The sequence below is a fragment of the Mastigoproctus giganteus genome, chromosome 13, assembly GCF_048544385.1.
Source record: "Mastigoproctus giganteus isolate SK-2022 chromosome 13, ASM4854438v1, whole genome shotgun sequence".
NCBI classification, from domain to species: domain Eukaryota; kingdom Metazoa; phylum Arthropoda; class Arachnida; order Uropygi; family Thelyphonidae; genus Mastigoproctus; species Mastigoproctus giganteus.
In genome coordinates this window covers 67,652,443-67,668,258 of record NC_143587.1, presented here as the reverse complement: position 1 = coordinate 67,668,258, position 15,816 = coordinate 67,652,443, and the positions used below count along the sequence as shown (strand labels likewise).

The following is a 15,816-nucleotide window of genomic DNA, read 5'->3' as shown; positions in this document are numbered from 1 at the left end:
CTCCTGCTATGAAAGTTGTTTTTATTTTCTCTGCATTCTTTCTAATTCTTGGTGTTGCTTCATTTAGGCCTGTAGCACATGTAATATCACATGGTCTTTCTTTCACTCAAAGCATTTCACAATTTCATATTTTTTCTCTATCGACATAGGCGGACTGGCCATAAGACTTACTGTGGAAACCCCGGTGGGCCAGAGGCCGGTGTGATTTTGGCCACAAACGCTAGTATGAGGCCACTACAAATTTTCCCGGGTAAGAATTTTTGACCCAGTCTGCCTCTGTTTATCGATATTGCTTTTCTTTTTCTCTCTGAATCTGTAGGGTCTTCACCTGGATGTTTCCTTTTAACACCTTTTAAGTATTTTACTTATTTTTAGGGAATAAAGCACAATTACAAAATGAGGAGTCACGCTTGATACAATAAATAAAGCTGCACGTGTGTAGCAACTGAATAAACAACACCGTAAAGGCAGAGACACACTATGAACACGTCACTAGCTCACATTTTACTAAAGCACATTTCTGGGGGTTACTACCCTAAAACAATAAAAACAATTTCCAGTTGCGTTCCTGGTCGGGGATTCTGTTATAAACTGGTAGTAAACTCGATCTAATTGCATTTGCGATAATACCGATAGCTGGATTTTTTTTTTTTTATGTAAACCCCAAACACGAGAGGTATTAGAACCTATAGTACTTAGTACCATGCTTGGGTTGGAGGTTGAGAAGACGAAAGAAGATATTTGTTGACATTGGACTTGAACTTCTGTAGACTGTAATTTTCAGGAAATACGTATGAAGGAAGGTTGTTCCAAAAAACGGCAGTTGAATGAATAAACGAGGAAGATGAAAAGTTGGTTCTCTGAGTTTGAAGTTGGACAGTAAATGGATGTTGGCTGGTAGCGGCACGTGTTCGGACTGTTTTGAAAGACAGAGCGGGAATTATAGAAGCCAATTCAGAAAAACAGTGCCCATGGAAGTATCTGTAAAAGAGGCATGCAGCAGAAACAGTACGTCTATGAGACAGCGAGTGGAGAGAATCTGTTAGAGATGAATCATGAATTAACCTAACTGCCCTCTTCTGAATGGAATCTAGAAGCCTGAGAGGGGTTTTGCGGGCACCATCCCATATGTGGGAACAGTATTCCATGGTAGGGCAGATTTGCGATTTATACAGAGTGAGCAGTTGTTTGGAAGAAAAGTAACGCCGAGAGCGAAAGATAAAATCAAGTTTTTTAGATGCAGAAGAAGCAATATTTGTAATGTGCTTGTGCCAAGAGAGATTAGAAGTCAGGGTAATCCACAAAAGAGATATATCATTTTGCCTAGAAATCGGAGTGTCACTAAAAATAAGCATAGGTGCAGAAGAATCCTTTTTGCGAGATATAAGACAAGACTGAGTTTTAGAAGGGTTGAAATCAACTAAGTTGTCTTTGCCCCACTGCAGAATTACCTGAAGATCAGCATTTAAGGAATTGGTAGCAGATTTTCGAGAAGTTGAAGCTGATTGAGCAGGACAAGGTTTCTCAAAATCGAAAATGGAATACAATGTGCTATCATCAGCAAAACTATGGATAGTATTTCCAGTCAATGGAAGAAGGTCATTAATATACAAGAGGAAAAGAGTGGGGGGAAGAACTGAACCTTGGGGGACACTGCAATTAGTGGAGAAGTTAGAAGACAGAGATCCATCTACCATCACCCTCAGTGAGCGATCAGAGAGAAAACTGAATAACCAATTACTAAAAATAGTTGGAAGCTTGTTTAGAAGACCTTTATGTCAAACACGATCGAAAGCCTTAGAGATGTCAAGAGCAACTACTTGTGTTTCACTGAACCTTTCCATTGAATTATTCCATAAATGGGTAACATAAGCCAGAATATCACCAGTGGATTGACACTGATGGAATCCATATTAGCAATCATTGATCAGACAGAAGGTTTCTAGGTAGTTTAAGAGTTGACGGTTAATTGATTTCTCCATTACTTTAGAAATAGTAGAAGTAATTGCAATGGGACAATAATTGGATGGGAGACATTTGTCACCCTTTTTAGGAACTGGCTGGATATGAGCAAAATTGTGTGGGTTTTTACGTTATTATGGTGAAATGTGTTTCCCCTTCACTGATATAAAAAACATAAATACATTTTCAGAATCTTCTCTTCATTCCTATCGTGTTGCATTCAGTTGGGGTGATTCCACGTTCGACTACCATTTCTTGTAAACACAAAGGCGAATCGTGCATAAGCGAATTCGGTTCATGTTATATACGATATCATTCCCCTATTTATAAATCGTGTATGATCGAATTCGTGTAGTATAAACACATGTTATACAAGGACTGACTGTACTCTTTATCTGATTATCAGCAGTATTTATTCATGCATTAAGAATCAGCAGATAAAAGAACTACAGGTGGCAGTGATCACAGTGTAGTGATGAGGGATTTACTTAAAGGTGCAACTACCACAAAGGGTAAAGGGAAGGGGTTTCATTTGGTAAAGGTAACTATGGCAGTCTCAGACAGTTTTTAAATTCTATACAGTGAGACCAACTGAAGATGTTATTAATTGCAAATTCTAAATAGGAAGCATTCAAGGAATTAATGTTGGAAGCTACTAGGCTTTTTATACCACTATGAAATACTGTTCAAGGTTTAGGCATATATGGATGATGTCAGATTTTTATTTATTTCGTATGATGTGAGCAATACACAAAGGAACCAGTTTTTTCCTGCTTCCTTCGTGTATCGTGGCCGTGAAACCCAACCGTAACAGGAGGTGCGGCACCATCGTGATATCCAAGCCCGAGGCGGGATTCGAACCCGCGACGTTCGGGTTGCCAGGCAGGCACTTTACCCACCTGGCTAGCCCAGTTGGCTGGATGTCAGATGTACTAATGAGACTCATGTCAGAGAAGAAAACAGAACAGTATGTGTTGCATTTGATCATCAGGCAACACGGCGGCAATCCCCAAGGCAGAATGTGCTGGCCCCACAGGAGCTAGTTGTTATCATTGACTCTACTGTCAGGGAAACGGGAAATATATTTTGCAAAAAGGATAGGTGAAATAGTATCAGGGTATGTCAGCCAGGGCTGGTGCTAGCATTTGTGGCACCTGAGAAAACTTTGTAAAGGTGCCTAATTCATACTGTAATATGCTTACTTTATGCACATCTAGCAGCACCTACTTTAGGCAGTGCCTGTGCCACCTAAAATAGGTGCTGCTAGATGTGCATAAAGTAAGTGTATAAATTATCAGGAGACACAGAAGCCTATGATAGAAGCCTAGTCTGTAAGCAAGTCACAAAGGGGGTTAGACAGATGAAGGCAGTTTACAAGAAATCTTTGCCAAGGATGCAAAGATTTCTTTACTTATGTAAACGACAGAAAGAAGAGGATGAATCAGATTGGTCCACTTGGTATTGATGTTTCGACTGTTGATGATCCAGCTCAGGTAGCTGACAAACTGAATGAGTATTTTTCATCTACATTCACACACGAGGAATTCTGTAGAGAAGTGGAGGTCAGAAGTTTATCAAACTCTAATAGGGAGCTAAATGATTCTGTAATAACTGTGAGGAAAGTGGAGGAGAAATTATTGAACTTAACATAAGAAAGGCATCATGGATGGATGGAATCTATCCTGTTATATTAAAGGAAACAGCAAAGAAAGTAAGCAAACCCTTAGCCATAATTATAAGAGCATCTGTGGATTCAGGGGAAGTCCCTGCGGACTGCAGATGTGTGAATGTATCCCCAATTCACAAAGGGGGAGATCAAAGTGTGACATGGGTAATTACAGACCTGTTAGTTTAACGTCTGATCCGAGAAAAGTAATGGAGTCACTTGTTAAAGAAGCAGTGCAGGATCGTCTAGACAAGACTACAATTATAGTTCAGACACAGCATAGGTTTGTTAAGGGGAAATCTTGCCTGAACAATTTGATTGGATACTACAGTATGGTCACAAAGGAACTGGATGCAAAAATAATTTTGGTATTATATATGGACTTCAGGAAAGCTTTTGATACCGATGCACATTAAAGGCTGCTATACAAATTGGAGCAGTATGGCATTAAGGGAAAGTTGCTGGTATGGATAAAAGAATGGTTGAATGGGAGAAGACAGAGCGTGGCAATCAATGGACACTGTTTGTCTTGGACAAATGTTATTAGTGGAGTTCCTCAGGGATAGGTGTTGGGACTTTTGTTGTTTTCTATATTTATAAATGATATTGATGAAGGTATAACAGGTTAATGTCTAAGTTTGCAGATTATACAAAGGTTGGCAGGGTTGTTGACAGTAATAATAGTATGCTGCTGCGACAGGATTTGAAATGTTGACAGTAATAATGGTATGCTGCTGCAACAGGATCTGAAAATGTTGGGAAGATGGGCTGAGAGGTGGCAACTAAAGTTTAACATTGACAAATACAAAGTACTGCATATGGGTAGCAATAACCAGAGAGTAATGTACAAACTGTATAGTACTACACTCAGTGTAATTGTGAATGAAAAAGACCTGGAGGTAATTGTGCAGTCAGATAGAAAGTTTTCAGAGCAGTGCAGACAGGCTGACAGAGCAGCTCATAGAGTCCTGTGAATGATGTACAGGAACTTTGCTAGTAGGGATAATGAGGTGATTATCCCTTTGAATAAGGCAGTGGTCAGGCCACATCTTGATTACTGCATACAGGTCTGGAAGCCTCATTTTAGGAAGGACATAGAGCTGCTGGAATGAGTACAGAAAATTGCATCAAGACTGGTGAGGGGTACAAAGTGCTCTTACCAAGAAAGGCTTAAGCTCTGCAAATTGTAGTGCCTGGAGACTAGGCATCTGTGAGGTGATCTGATTGAAGTGTATAAGGCTTTGAATGGTTTGAGCAAGCTCAATGCTGATGGGATTCTTCCTCTCCTCTTGATCACATTATGCACTTGAGGGGGGCATAAATTCAAATGAGGAAGGGTAGTTGCAGAATAGATGCACAGAAGTTTGCTTTAAGCACAGTGGGTGGTTGATTGCTGTAACGTTATTGTTATTTTTTGGTTTTTAAGAGCATTAGCAACTAAGGCCATATTGCTCTGGGATATGCAGCGGTCATTCCCTGACCTTTCCGCATCCTGCGTATTTGGTGGTGACGGGCTCGAACCCCGGTCAATCGAGAAGCGTATGCTATGCACTGCTGCTCCTTCCCACCTGGCTACGGAGGCGCCATTGCTGGAACAAACTTCCATCTATCATTGTGGAAGTTGATAGCTTAAATAAATTCAAAGAAGAACTGAACAAACTTTTTGAGCAAATGGATAGGTGAATGGTGAAAAAAAAAATTTTTTTTTTTTTTTGGCTGATGCTGTATAAGCTTGCTTTCTTGCATCATATTCCACTACTAATTCCAATGCTAATCTGTCTGAGGGTATTGATAATTACATAAGCCTCAGCATCTTGACCAGCTGTGTCCGTGTGAGTAGAAAATGGTAACTAGCTGCAGTTGTGAACATTAAAATCATGAAGGAAACTTACCTCAGTGTTAAGAAAGTTGGACTGGAGAAAGTGAAGTTTCAAAGAAAGGAAGTCAAAGAGTTCCATGTGATTAGTGGAGTTTGTAAAATAATGGAGGCAACAATGAATTTAACAGAATGGATTGAGAGATTTTAAGCCAGAGAAGATCAAAAAGAGGAGATTCCAAATTACTATGTCTCTGACAGGGAATATAAGAGCAGACATATGAATAACTACTACCTTTGAATCGAAAGGAATCATACAGCAAATAATTAGGACAACTGAGATGGGCAGTGCTTGAAGTGACCAATAGTTGGGATTTTTCCTGAAGAAGTAAGTAAAAGTAAAGTGTAAATGGGCATCATTGAGATTGGAACTGAGTCCACATATATTTGTGAAATGAACAAGGAAGTATTTGGGAGGTTTAGATCTTTTCACAGATAAGTTTGTTCTATTAGTTTTACTATTCATTATGTATTCAGTAGTAAGAAAAGATTTGGAGGACACTGAAGATTCGGTCCTGTGGAGTACCTATTAACTTTCCTATTTACACCATTTTAGAGCTCTACCCTTGTAATGTAAGAAAGTTTGGATCTCACTATGGTGCCCATCATAACCTTAAAATACATCAATCATACTTCATGATGGAAGAGATGGGGGTTGCTGCAGCTTTGCTCTAGTGACTACACATGGGTTTCACCACTTCAAGCCTCCAATACGCAATAAAGGACTCTCAGTTTATGAGAGTCCTTTGCGTATTGCATAGTATTGCTTGGTAACATGCAGGGGTCGAGGTGTGGCATCCACACCTCAACCCCTGCTTATGTTGATTCACACCTGGTTGGTCACCTCCAGTATACTAGGTGTCATATTTCATAACAAGCATTACTAAAAGTCCTACATCATGAAGGTGCATGCAGAGCATTTGGTTATTGCAGAATGACCGGGCTTAGCCAAAATTCAGTCCACTTGAATATCGCTTGAATTAGTCACCTGAATGTCGGTTCCATCAGCATTTTAGCTGCTATCCGAATGCAGTACCTTGCATTTACCACTGTTAAACCTGAATTGCCATTTTCCATCCATCTTCTGAGTTTATCTAGATCCTCTTGAAATAGCATACCCTAATCATTTTTATTAACCACTGTACCTCTCCCCTTGGTATCATAAGAAAACTTAGGCATCAAACTTGAAATACTTATTAGCATTAGCATTAGCATTAGTAGAGGCATATGATGCAAGAAAGCAAGCTTATGCAGCATCAGCCAAAAAAAAAAAAAAAAAAACCCCACTTCCACTTCATCCCTCTGTTCGTTCAAAATACCTGTCCAGCTGAGCCTTAAACTTATTTAGGCTATCAACCTCCACCACAAGGGATGGCAGTCTGTTCCACCAACCAACCACCCGCTGGCTAAAGGCAAATTTCCGCACATCTATCCTACATCTGTCTTTCCTCAATTTGAATTTATGCCCTCTCAGGTGATTTTTCTGAGCTAGAGGAAGAATCCCATCAGCATTGAGCATGCTTAAACCATTCAAGGCTTTATACACCTCTATCAGATCACCTCGCTGGTGCCTAGTCTCCAGACACTGTAATTTGCAAAACTTAAGCCTTTCTTCGTAAGAGCACCCCTTTGTTCCATTCACTAATCTTGTTGCCCTTCTCTGTACTCGTTCCAGCAGCTCTACATCCTTCTTGAAATGAGGCCTCCAGACCTGTATACAGTACTCTAGGTGTGGCCTGACCATTGCCTTATACAATGGAATAATCACCTCCTTATCCCTGCTGGAAAAATTCCTGTATATCATTGACAATACTCCATGAGCTACTCTTGCAGCCCATCTGCACTGCTCAGAGAACTTCATATCTGCCTGCACAATCACCCCCAAGTCCCTTTCATTCTCTACCACTGTCAGTGTAGTACCACAGAGTTGATACGTTGCTCTGGGGTTGCTTTTTCCCATGTGTAGTACTTTACATTTGTCAATGTTAAACTTCATTTGCCACCTCTCAGCCCATCTGCTCAACCTTTCCAGATCCTGTTGCAGCAGCATAGTGTCAGTAGTGTCCTTGACAACCCTGCCAACCTTTGTATCATCTGCAAACTTCGACATTAAGCTTGATATACCATCATCAATATCATTTATAAATACAGAAAACAATAATGGACCCAACACTGAGCCCTGAGGGACTCCAGTAATAACATTAGTCCACGATGAGCAGTGTCCATTGATTACCACTCTCTGTCTTCTCCCCCTCAACCACCCCTTTATCCATAGCAGCAATTTGCCTCCAATGTCACACTGCTCCAATTTGTGTAGCAGTCTTCCATGTGCAACAGTATCAAAAGCCTTTCTAAGATCCAAGTATATAATATCAAAGTTATTCCCTGCATCCAGTTCTTTTGTGACTGCATCATAGTATCCAATCAAGTTGGTCAGGCAAGACTTCCCCTTAACAAAACCATGATGTGTCTGAGCTATAACTGAAGTCTTGTCTAAATGATCCTGCAGTGCTTCTTTAACCAGTGCCTCCATTAATTTTCCTGGAACAGAAGTTAAGCTCACAGGTCTATAATTACTTGTGTCAGCCTTTGATCCTCCTTTGTGAATTGGGGTCACATTTGCACATTTCCAGTCTATGGGTACCTCCCCTGAGTCCAAGGAAGCTCTCATAATTATGGCTAAGGGTTTGCTTACTTCCTTTGCTGCCTCCTTTAATATAACTGGATAGATCCCATCCACCCCGGGTGCCTTTCTTGTGTTTATCTTCAACAGTTTCTCCTCCACTTTACTCCCAGTTATTTCAAGATTCTGTAGCTTACTGCTAGAGTTGAATACACCTCTGGCATTCCCCTTGCTGAATAACTCCTCATGTGTGAATGTCGATGCAAAATATTCATTTAGTTTGTTAGCTACCTGAGCAGGATCATCAACAGTTGACCCATCAATATCAAGTGGACCAATCTGATTCATCCCCTTCCTTCTAGAGTTTACATAAGTAAAGAACTCTTTGCTGTTTTTCTTTGCATCCCTTGCCAAGGATTTCTCGTAATCTGCCTTCGCCTGCCTAACCTCCTTTGTAACTTGGTTGCATATCAACTTGTATCTATCATAGGCTTCTGTGTCATGTGTTAATTTGTAAGTATCCCATGCATTTTTCTTCTCTGCCATATGCCTCATTAGTTCATCTGACATCCATTTTGGCCTAAACCTTGAACGATATTTCTTAGTTGGTATGTAAAGCCTAGTAGCTTCCAAGATAAGTTCTTTGAATGCTTCCCATTTTGAATTTGCTGTTGGTAACATCATCAGTTGGTCCCACTGTATAGAATTTAAATACTGTCTCAGTCCATCGTAGTCACCTTTACGGAAACAATAACCCTTCCCTTTACCCCTAATGGTAGTTACCTCTTTCAGTAAATCCCACTTCAGCACACTGTGATCACTGCCACCTAGTGGTTCATTTATCTGCAGATTCTGAATGCATGAAGAATCACTGCTGATAATCAAATCAAGAGTATTACTCCCTCTAGTTGCCTCCCGAACATGCTGATGTAGAAAACAATCATCCAATAAATCCACAAAAGCCCTGCTAGTGTGTGAGTAACCAGCCCCCAAATTCCAGTCAATATCTGGGAAATTAAAATCTCCCATTATAAGACTCTCTGATTTACTGGCCCACTCTATTTCCCTGTACAGTTCCTTATTATACTCATCAGAGTCATTAGGCCTATAGCACACTCCTACTCTCAATTTTGATCTCCCAATGCTTATGTCACACCAAACTGACTCAACACTGCACTGTCCAGCGATGTCGACTGGCTTCACTTCCTTGGTTTTTATGTGTTTCTTAACTAATAGCATAACCCCTCCCCCCTTCCTATCCTGTCTATCCTTTCTGTAGACGTTGTACTCCCCAAATTGCATTTCTGCATCCCTTATATCTGTGTGACACCACGTCTCTGATATCCCAACAATATCTGCCTTTGATGTTTTGAGCAATACCTCAAATTCATCAAATTTATTTACTAAACTCCTAGCATTGGTGTACACGCAAGTATACCTGCACCTGTTTCTATTCTTAGCTACCCTAACACAACCCATGTGTTTACTTGTACCGCAATGGCTCCCAGCAGTCTCTGAAATACCATGCATCTTGTTTTTCAGGCTTCTGCTCATTCTAATAGAAGCAGTGCAAGAATCTCTTTCACCTCTGCCAGTGGCTACTGTCAATCTATTGGTCTTTGTCTCCCCCCAAGCTAGCAGTTTTCCGACCCACCTAACACTGCCTCGATAGCATCAGCAAATATTCTTGCACCCTTTCTATTTAAGTGTATCCCATCCCTGTAGAAGCAATCTCTCCTGTTAACAAGTACAGTCCAGGCTGAAAAAAATTCTACCCCTTGAGCCTTGCACAATCTTTCCAGGGCCGAATTGATCGACAAGGCTCTCATCATATACTCCCTCCTATCGTGTCTGGGCAGAATTGCAGACACTTTCAAATTCAACCCTAATTCTCGGCTTTTGTTCAACAGTGACCTGTACTTGTTAAGTAATTCTGCCGGTCTCCTACTCTTAATATCGTTAGTGCCAACGTGTACAACTATATCACCTTTTGTGCCCTTAAAAGATGATATTCGCTCTACAACGTCATCAACCTTTGCCCCTGGCAGACATACCCTGGTCCTGTTCCACCTATCTTTTTTACAAAGCATGTTCCCCGTTTCCCTGACAATAGAGTCACCAACAACTACTAGTTCCTTCGGGACCAGCGCATTCTGCCTTGGGGGTTGCCTCTGTGTCACGCGATGCCCAAGTGCAAGCTCTGGCGTTGATGTGGGCAGCTGAGAGCTTGATGGGCCCCTCAATTTAGTTTCTTCGAGGGCATCCACCCTGTCCTTCAAGCTCTCATATAGGCCCACAAGAATGCCGAGTTGTTGCCTGATATCGATACACTCCTTGCATCGCGCACACACAAAGACATCCCCCTTGGCAGTATCATGTCCCGTACCCAATTGCTCTGCAAACATCAAGCAAACAGTGCATTTTATAAGGCTGTGAGTCAGAGGACAACTGCCCCCCTCAGTTCTGCTCTGAGCCACAGCGCTTCCATTAGCTTGAGCCTTTTGCTTTGCTGCTCTGGTCTGAGTCATGATTCTATTAATTTATTAATTAATTATGTTATGTTATTAATTATGTTAAATATAATTAATTATATTATGTTTGTAATCTAAGTCGTTATATGTATTTATTTAAACGTACAATTTAACTGCTAACGAAGTTCAACTAACGCTATCTAGTACAGCATACAACTATCGTATCACAATGGCGGGAAAATTACGAACGGTACCGGAGTTGAAACACGTGGAAACCTTTACCGATACTTTTATGCAATTACAAGGCCGAGTAAAGAATAATTACACCAAGTTAATCAGAAAATCACAAAATAATGTTATACTACTAAATTTAAATCAAAAGTTTTAGAAAAACAATAATTTCAAATCAATAAATAAGAAAAATCCACTTAGCGGCTTGGAACATGACCGTCTCTAGTAGCCTCGTCAGCAGACTATATTAATATCATTATATTAATACTTATATAATACTTATATTAATATCATTAATAAATATTAAAAACAGTAAGGGACCCAACACGGAATTCTATAGAACCACACTTATCACATTAGTCCATGAAGAGCAGTAGCCACTTATAACATTTTATTGCCTACCACTTTACCATTCTTCATCTATAGTTCCCCAGGGTTCGGCGTTGGACCCATTGTTGCTTAAAGCAAGTTACTACTTGCTTTAAGCAATGTTTCTTGTGTTTCCACATGTCTTTAATAGCTGTGTTTCCACAGAAGTCTTTAATAGCTGTGTTTCCACAGAAGTCTTTAATAGTCTTAAAATAAAAGTACACCTAAGTAATTGGTATATTTGTGTTATGCAGAGTGTCCCTTTTTAACATCCCTGATTTTAAAAGTTGGTTAAATTCATGTGTACTGGCACCCACTATGTTGCCATAGTGGGTGCCAATAGAGGGGAATGTGGTCAAATTTCATTGTTGATGTTTTGAAAGGCACTCTGACCAAGGTTGTGGCACTGCTGTCATTTGTGTAAAAATGGCATCAGTGCATAAGAAAGCACAGGCCAGTGGTTGTTTTGCAGAGAAATTCTTTTGTCACAGTTCAAAGGCAATTTAAATGTATGTTTAACAAAGATGCACCTGACCCAAAGTCTATACAGAGATGGTATAGGACATTTTTGAACATCAGTAACATGCAGAAGCAACATGGAAGAGGTCATGAAAGTGCCTCAAAAGAATGAGATGAAGAGGTACGTGCTGCTTTTGTTCATAGCCCATGGAAATAAATCAGGCATGCATCAAGGGAATTGAACATGCCTTGTGCAACTGTGCACAGGGTCGTATACAGGGGCTGAATTTGTTCGTCTCTAAATTGCAAATGGTTCAAGAAATCAAGCCAAGTGACAAACCACAACAACAAAACTTTACTATTGATATTCTTGATTACATTGACCAAAACCACAATTTCTTGAGTCATGTTATGTTTTCCGACGAGGCAACATTTCATGTTTTGGGAAAAGTTGGCTGACACAATGTTCGAATGTAGGGCTCTGAAAATCTACACTGTATCCAAGAGCACATTTGAGAGTGCAAAAGTGAATGTATGGTGTGGTCTAATGAAGAACATGATTATCAGATCATTCTTCTTCTTGGAGAATACTATTAGAGGAATCACATATCTGGACATGCTGGAACAATATGCATCTCCTCAGATTGCACACCAACAGCCCAACATAATTTTATAGCAAATTGAACACTGCCTCATTGGAGCTTGCATGTGTGCAATGCCCTGAACAACACATTCCCGGACCATTAGATTGGACATGGGAAACTATGGCATTAAGGGCAAGTTGCTGCAATGGATAAAGGGATGGTTGAGTGGGAGACAACAGAGAGTGGTAATAAATGGACACTGCTCTACGTGGACTAATGTTATTAGTGGAGTTCCCCAGGGTTCAGTGCTGGGCCCATTATTGTTTTGTGTATTTATCAATGATATTGATGAAGGTATATATCACGCTTAATGTCCAAGTTTGCAGATGATACAAAGTTGGCAGGGTTGTTAATGACACTAAAGACAGTATGCTACTGCAACAGGATCTAAAAATGTTAGGCAGATGGGCTAAGAAGTGGCAACTAAAGTTTAACAATTGACAAATGCAAAGTACTGCATATGGGTAGCATTAACCCAAGAGAAACATACCAACTGTGTAGTACTACACTCAGGAAGGTGGAGAATGAAAAAGACCTAGGGGTAATTGTGCAATCAGATATAAAGTTCTCTGAGCAGTGCAAATGGGCTGCAAGAGCAGGTCATGGAGTTTAGTCAATGATATATAGGAATTTTGCTAGCAGAGACAAGGAGGTGATTGTCCCTTTATATAAGGCAATGGTCAGGCCACACCTTAAGTACTGTATATAGGCCTGGAGGCCTCATTTTAGGAAAGATATAGAGTTGCTAGAATGAGTACAGAGAAGGGCAACATGATTGGTGAGAGAACAAAGGGGTGTGCTTACGACGAAAGGCTCAAGTTCTTCAAGTTGCAGGATCTGGAGACTAGGCACCTGCGGGGTGATTTGATTCAGTTGTATAAGGCATTGAATGGTTTGAGCAGGCTGAATAATAACGGGATACTATACTTCTGCTTGCTCAGACTAAGAACCTGAGGGGCATGATTCAAATTGAGGAAAAACAGTTGTAGAATAGATGTGTGGAAGTTTGCCTTTAGCCAGCAGGTAGTTGATTGCTGGAACAGACTTCCATCTGTTGCTGTGGAAGTTGATAGCTTAAATAAATTTAAGGCTGAACTAGACAAATATTGACTGACCAGATGGGCAAAATGGGAAGGGTTTCTTTGTTCTTTTTTTGGATGATGCTGTATAAGCTTGCTTTCTTGTATCATATGTCTCAACTACTGCTTGTTTGTTTGTTTGTTATTTAGGAGCATTAGCAACTAAGGCCATATTGCTCCGGGATATGCTGTGGTCATTCCCTGACCTTTCCACATTCTCCGTATTTGGTGGTGACGGGCTCGAACCCCAATCTAATCAAGAAGCATGTGCTATGCATTGCCGCTCCTTCCCACCTGGCTACGGAGGTATCCTCTCAACTAATGCTAATATGCATCTCCTCAGAATGCACACCTACAGCCCAACATAATATTTCAGCAAATGGGACACTACCTTATTGGAGCTTGCATGTGCACAATGCTCTGAAGAACACATTTCCAGACCATTAGATTGGGTGTGGGAGACTGATACCATGGCCCCCTCTCATTCACCTGACACCCCATTACTTTTCTTCTTCTTCTAGGGCTATATGAAAGACATCGTTTATTCCACCAAGAAATTGCCACTATCGGTGTAGATATGTTGGAGTGAATCTGGTCTGAAATCGAGTATTGTTTGGACATTCTTCATTACATCAAAGAAGCTTATGTAGAAGTTTGCTGATTTTTTTTGTTATAAACTGAGTTTTCTTTCCCAATAAAATTTATTAACATTTACTAGTGCACTGGGTTTTCTTTTGTGGTATATTTAAATTAAATCAGGGACATTCTAAAGGGGCACCCTGTATTAATAGGCTTTAAATTTTGGATATTAAATATTAAAAATTAATTAAATAATAAATTAGTTTTTAAATTAGTACCAGTATCTTTCTTCAAGAATAACTGCTTAATTTTTTTTTTTTTTTTTTTTTTGGTATTCCAGGCCTCTCCAGTACAGAAGCTGTATTTAAAAAATTTAATTTTCACACTAACATAAGAAACTCTCAAAAGAATTCCTTACCAAATAACATAGGTCTGTTCATAATTACCATCATAAGCTGGAAGCCAAGAGAGAGTTGCATCAAAAGCACTTGTATTAACAGTGATATTTGTGGGAGCATGTGGGGTGGTACCTAGAGAACAAAAAAAAATGACATTACAAATGGAAAGTATTATAATTATTATTTCCATTTTGAGCTCGAGGCAGTTACAAGACAGTATCAACACAATATCAAATTCTATTACTTTGCTCAGCCAGAAGCGTCAATGGGGTGGGGGGGGGTTCAGATTACATGCAAAAAAACAAAAATGCATTAGTGTCTACGTTTTTTATATTAAATTTAGTTATTAATTTATTATAATTGTTATTTCCATTTTTAGCCTGAAGCAGTTACAAGATATTATCAGCATAATATCAGACTCTATTACTTTGCTGGGGTAGAGGCATAGATTTGGGGGAGGGGGTTGGTTCAGGATATATACAAGAAATTAAAAATGCATTAGTGTCTAAAAGCTAAGTTGCAACCATTATATCTGAGATATCGAGAAAAATATGTGCTTCTATAAAATATGGACTTCTAACAAACCTTTTCTGGAAGAGTATTATTATAGGACTCCATTATGTTCAATTTAAAAAAATATATATGCCCCTATTTTCAGGAATTGTAATGATATCATCATTGCCCAAAAGAGTCTTATATAATTCAGGCATTTAATATGGAGTATAATAACACAAGTTCCTTAAATATAGTCATTCTGCATATTTAGCAGTTTGTTCCCATTTTGTTTACCAAGCTGATGATTAAGGCATATAGCAGAGGTTCCCAAACTGTCTTGATTCACGGCACCCTTAGTGTCTCAGTAATTTTTTCACGGCACACCTAGGCCAAAAGAAATACCAAATAGTTCTGTTTATTAAGTAGTTTGGTCCAAACAACTTAATAAGTAATGTTGAAACTGTGAACTACCTCAAGCTAGTAGTTTGCACAGTGTCCAACAGATGTTGAGTATCACTGTGTTTCCCTTGAAAATATCCTGAGGCACCCCTGTGAGTTCGCTGGGGTGCTGTGGTGCACAGTTTAAGAACCGCTGGCATATAGTAATAAATCTCACTCCTCTACAAGAGCAGACCTTGGTACATGTAGAGAGATGAGAGAAGTTGGTGTGTTTCAGTTCATCTTTCCAAAGCATCATTTCAAAGATTGAGTGATTGGCCACTCTCAGTCAGTTCAAGTTAATTATAATAATTAACTAGCATAGAAGTTAACTAGAAGTTAACATCGTGACATAGGAGCTTACTGTTGGCATTCATGACAACACTTTCTTTTCAGCCTGTTAACTATGCATGACAGTAGATGACTCTCTGAACTTGTTTGTTCAAGGTATCGTTCTTTCCCCTACTCTTTTCCTTCTATACCGCAGTATGCTACTTCCATTTACTTCCAATCCCACAGTTTCTTT

General features: G+C 39.7%; 1 protein-coding gene across 1 annotated transcript in view; it reads right to left on the bottom strand.

Annotated features, from left to right (window-relative positions):
* LOC150076138 (protein turtle-like) overlaps nucleotides 1-15,816 on the bottom strand; it is a 481,828-nt gene that overhangs the window by 87,480 nt on the left and 378,532 nt on the right. Inside the window, exon 9 of the mRNA XM_090387265.1 lies at nucleotides 14,378-14,489. Within this exon, the coding sequence (XP_090243391.1) occupies nucleotides 14,378-14,489 (112 nt within the window). The remainder of the gene's footprint in view (nucleotides 1-14,377; nucleotides 14,490-15,816) is intronic.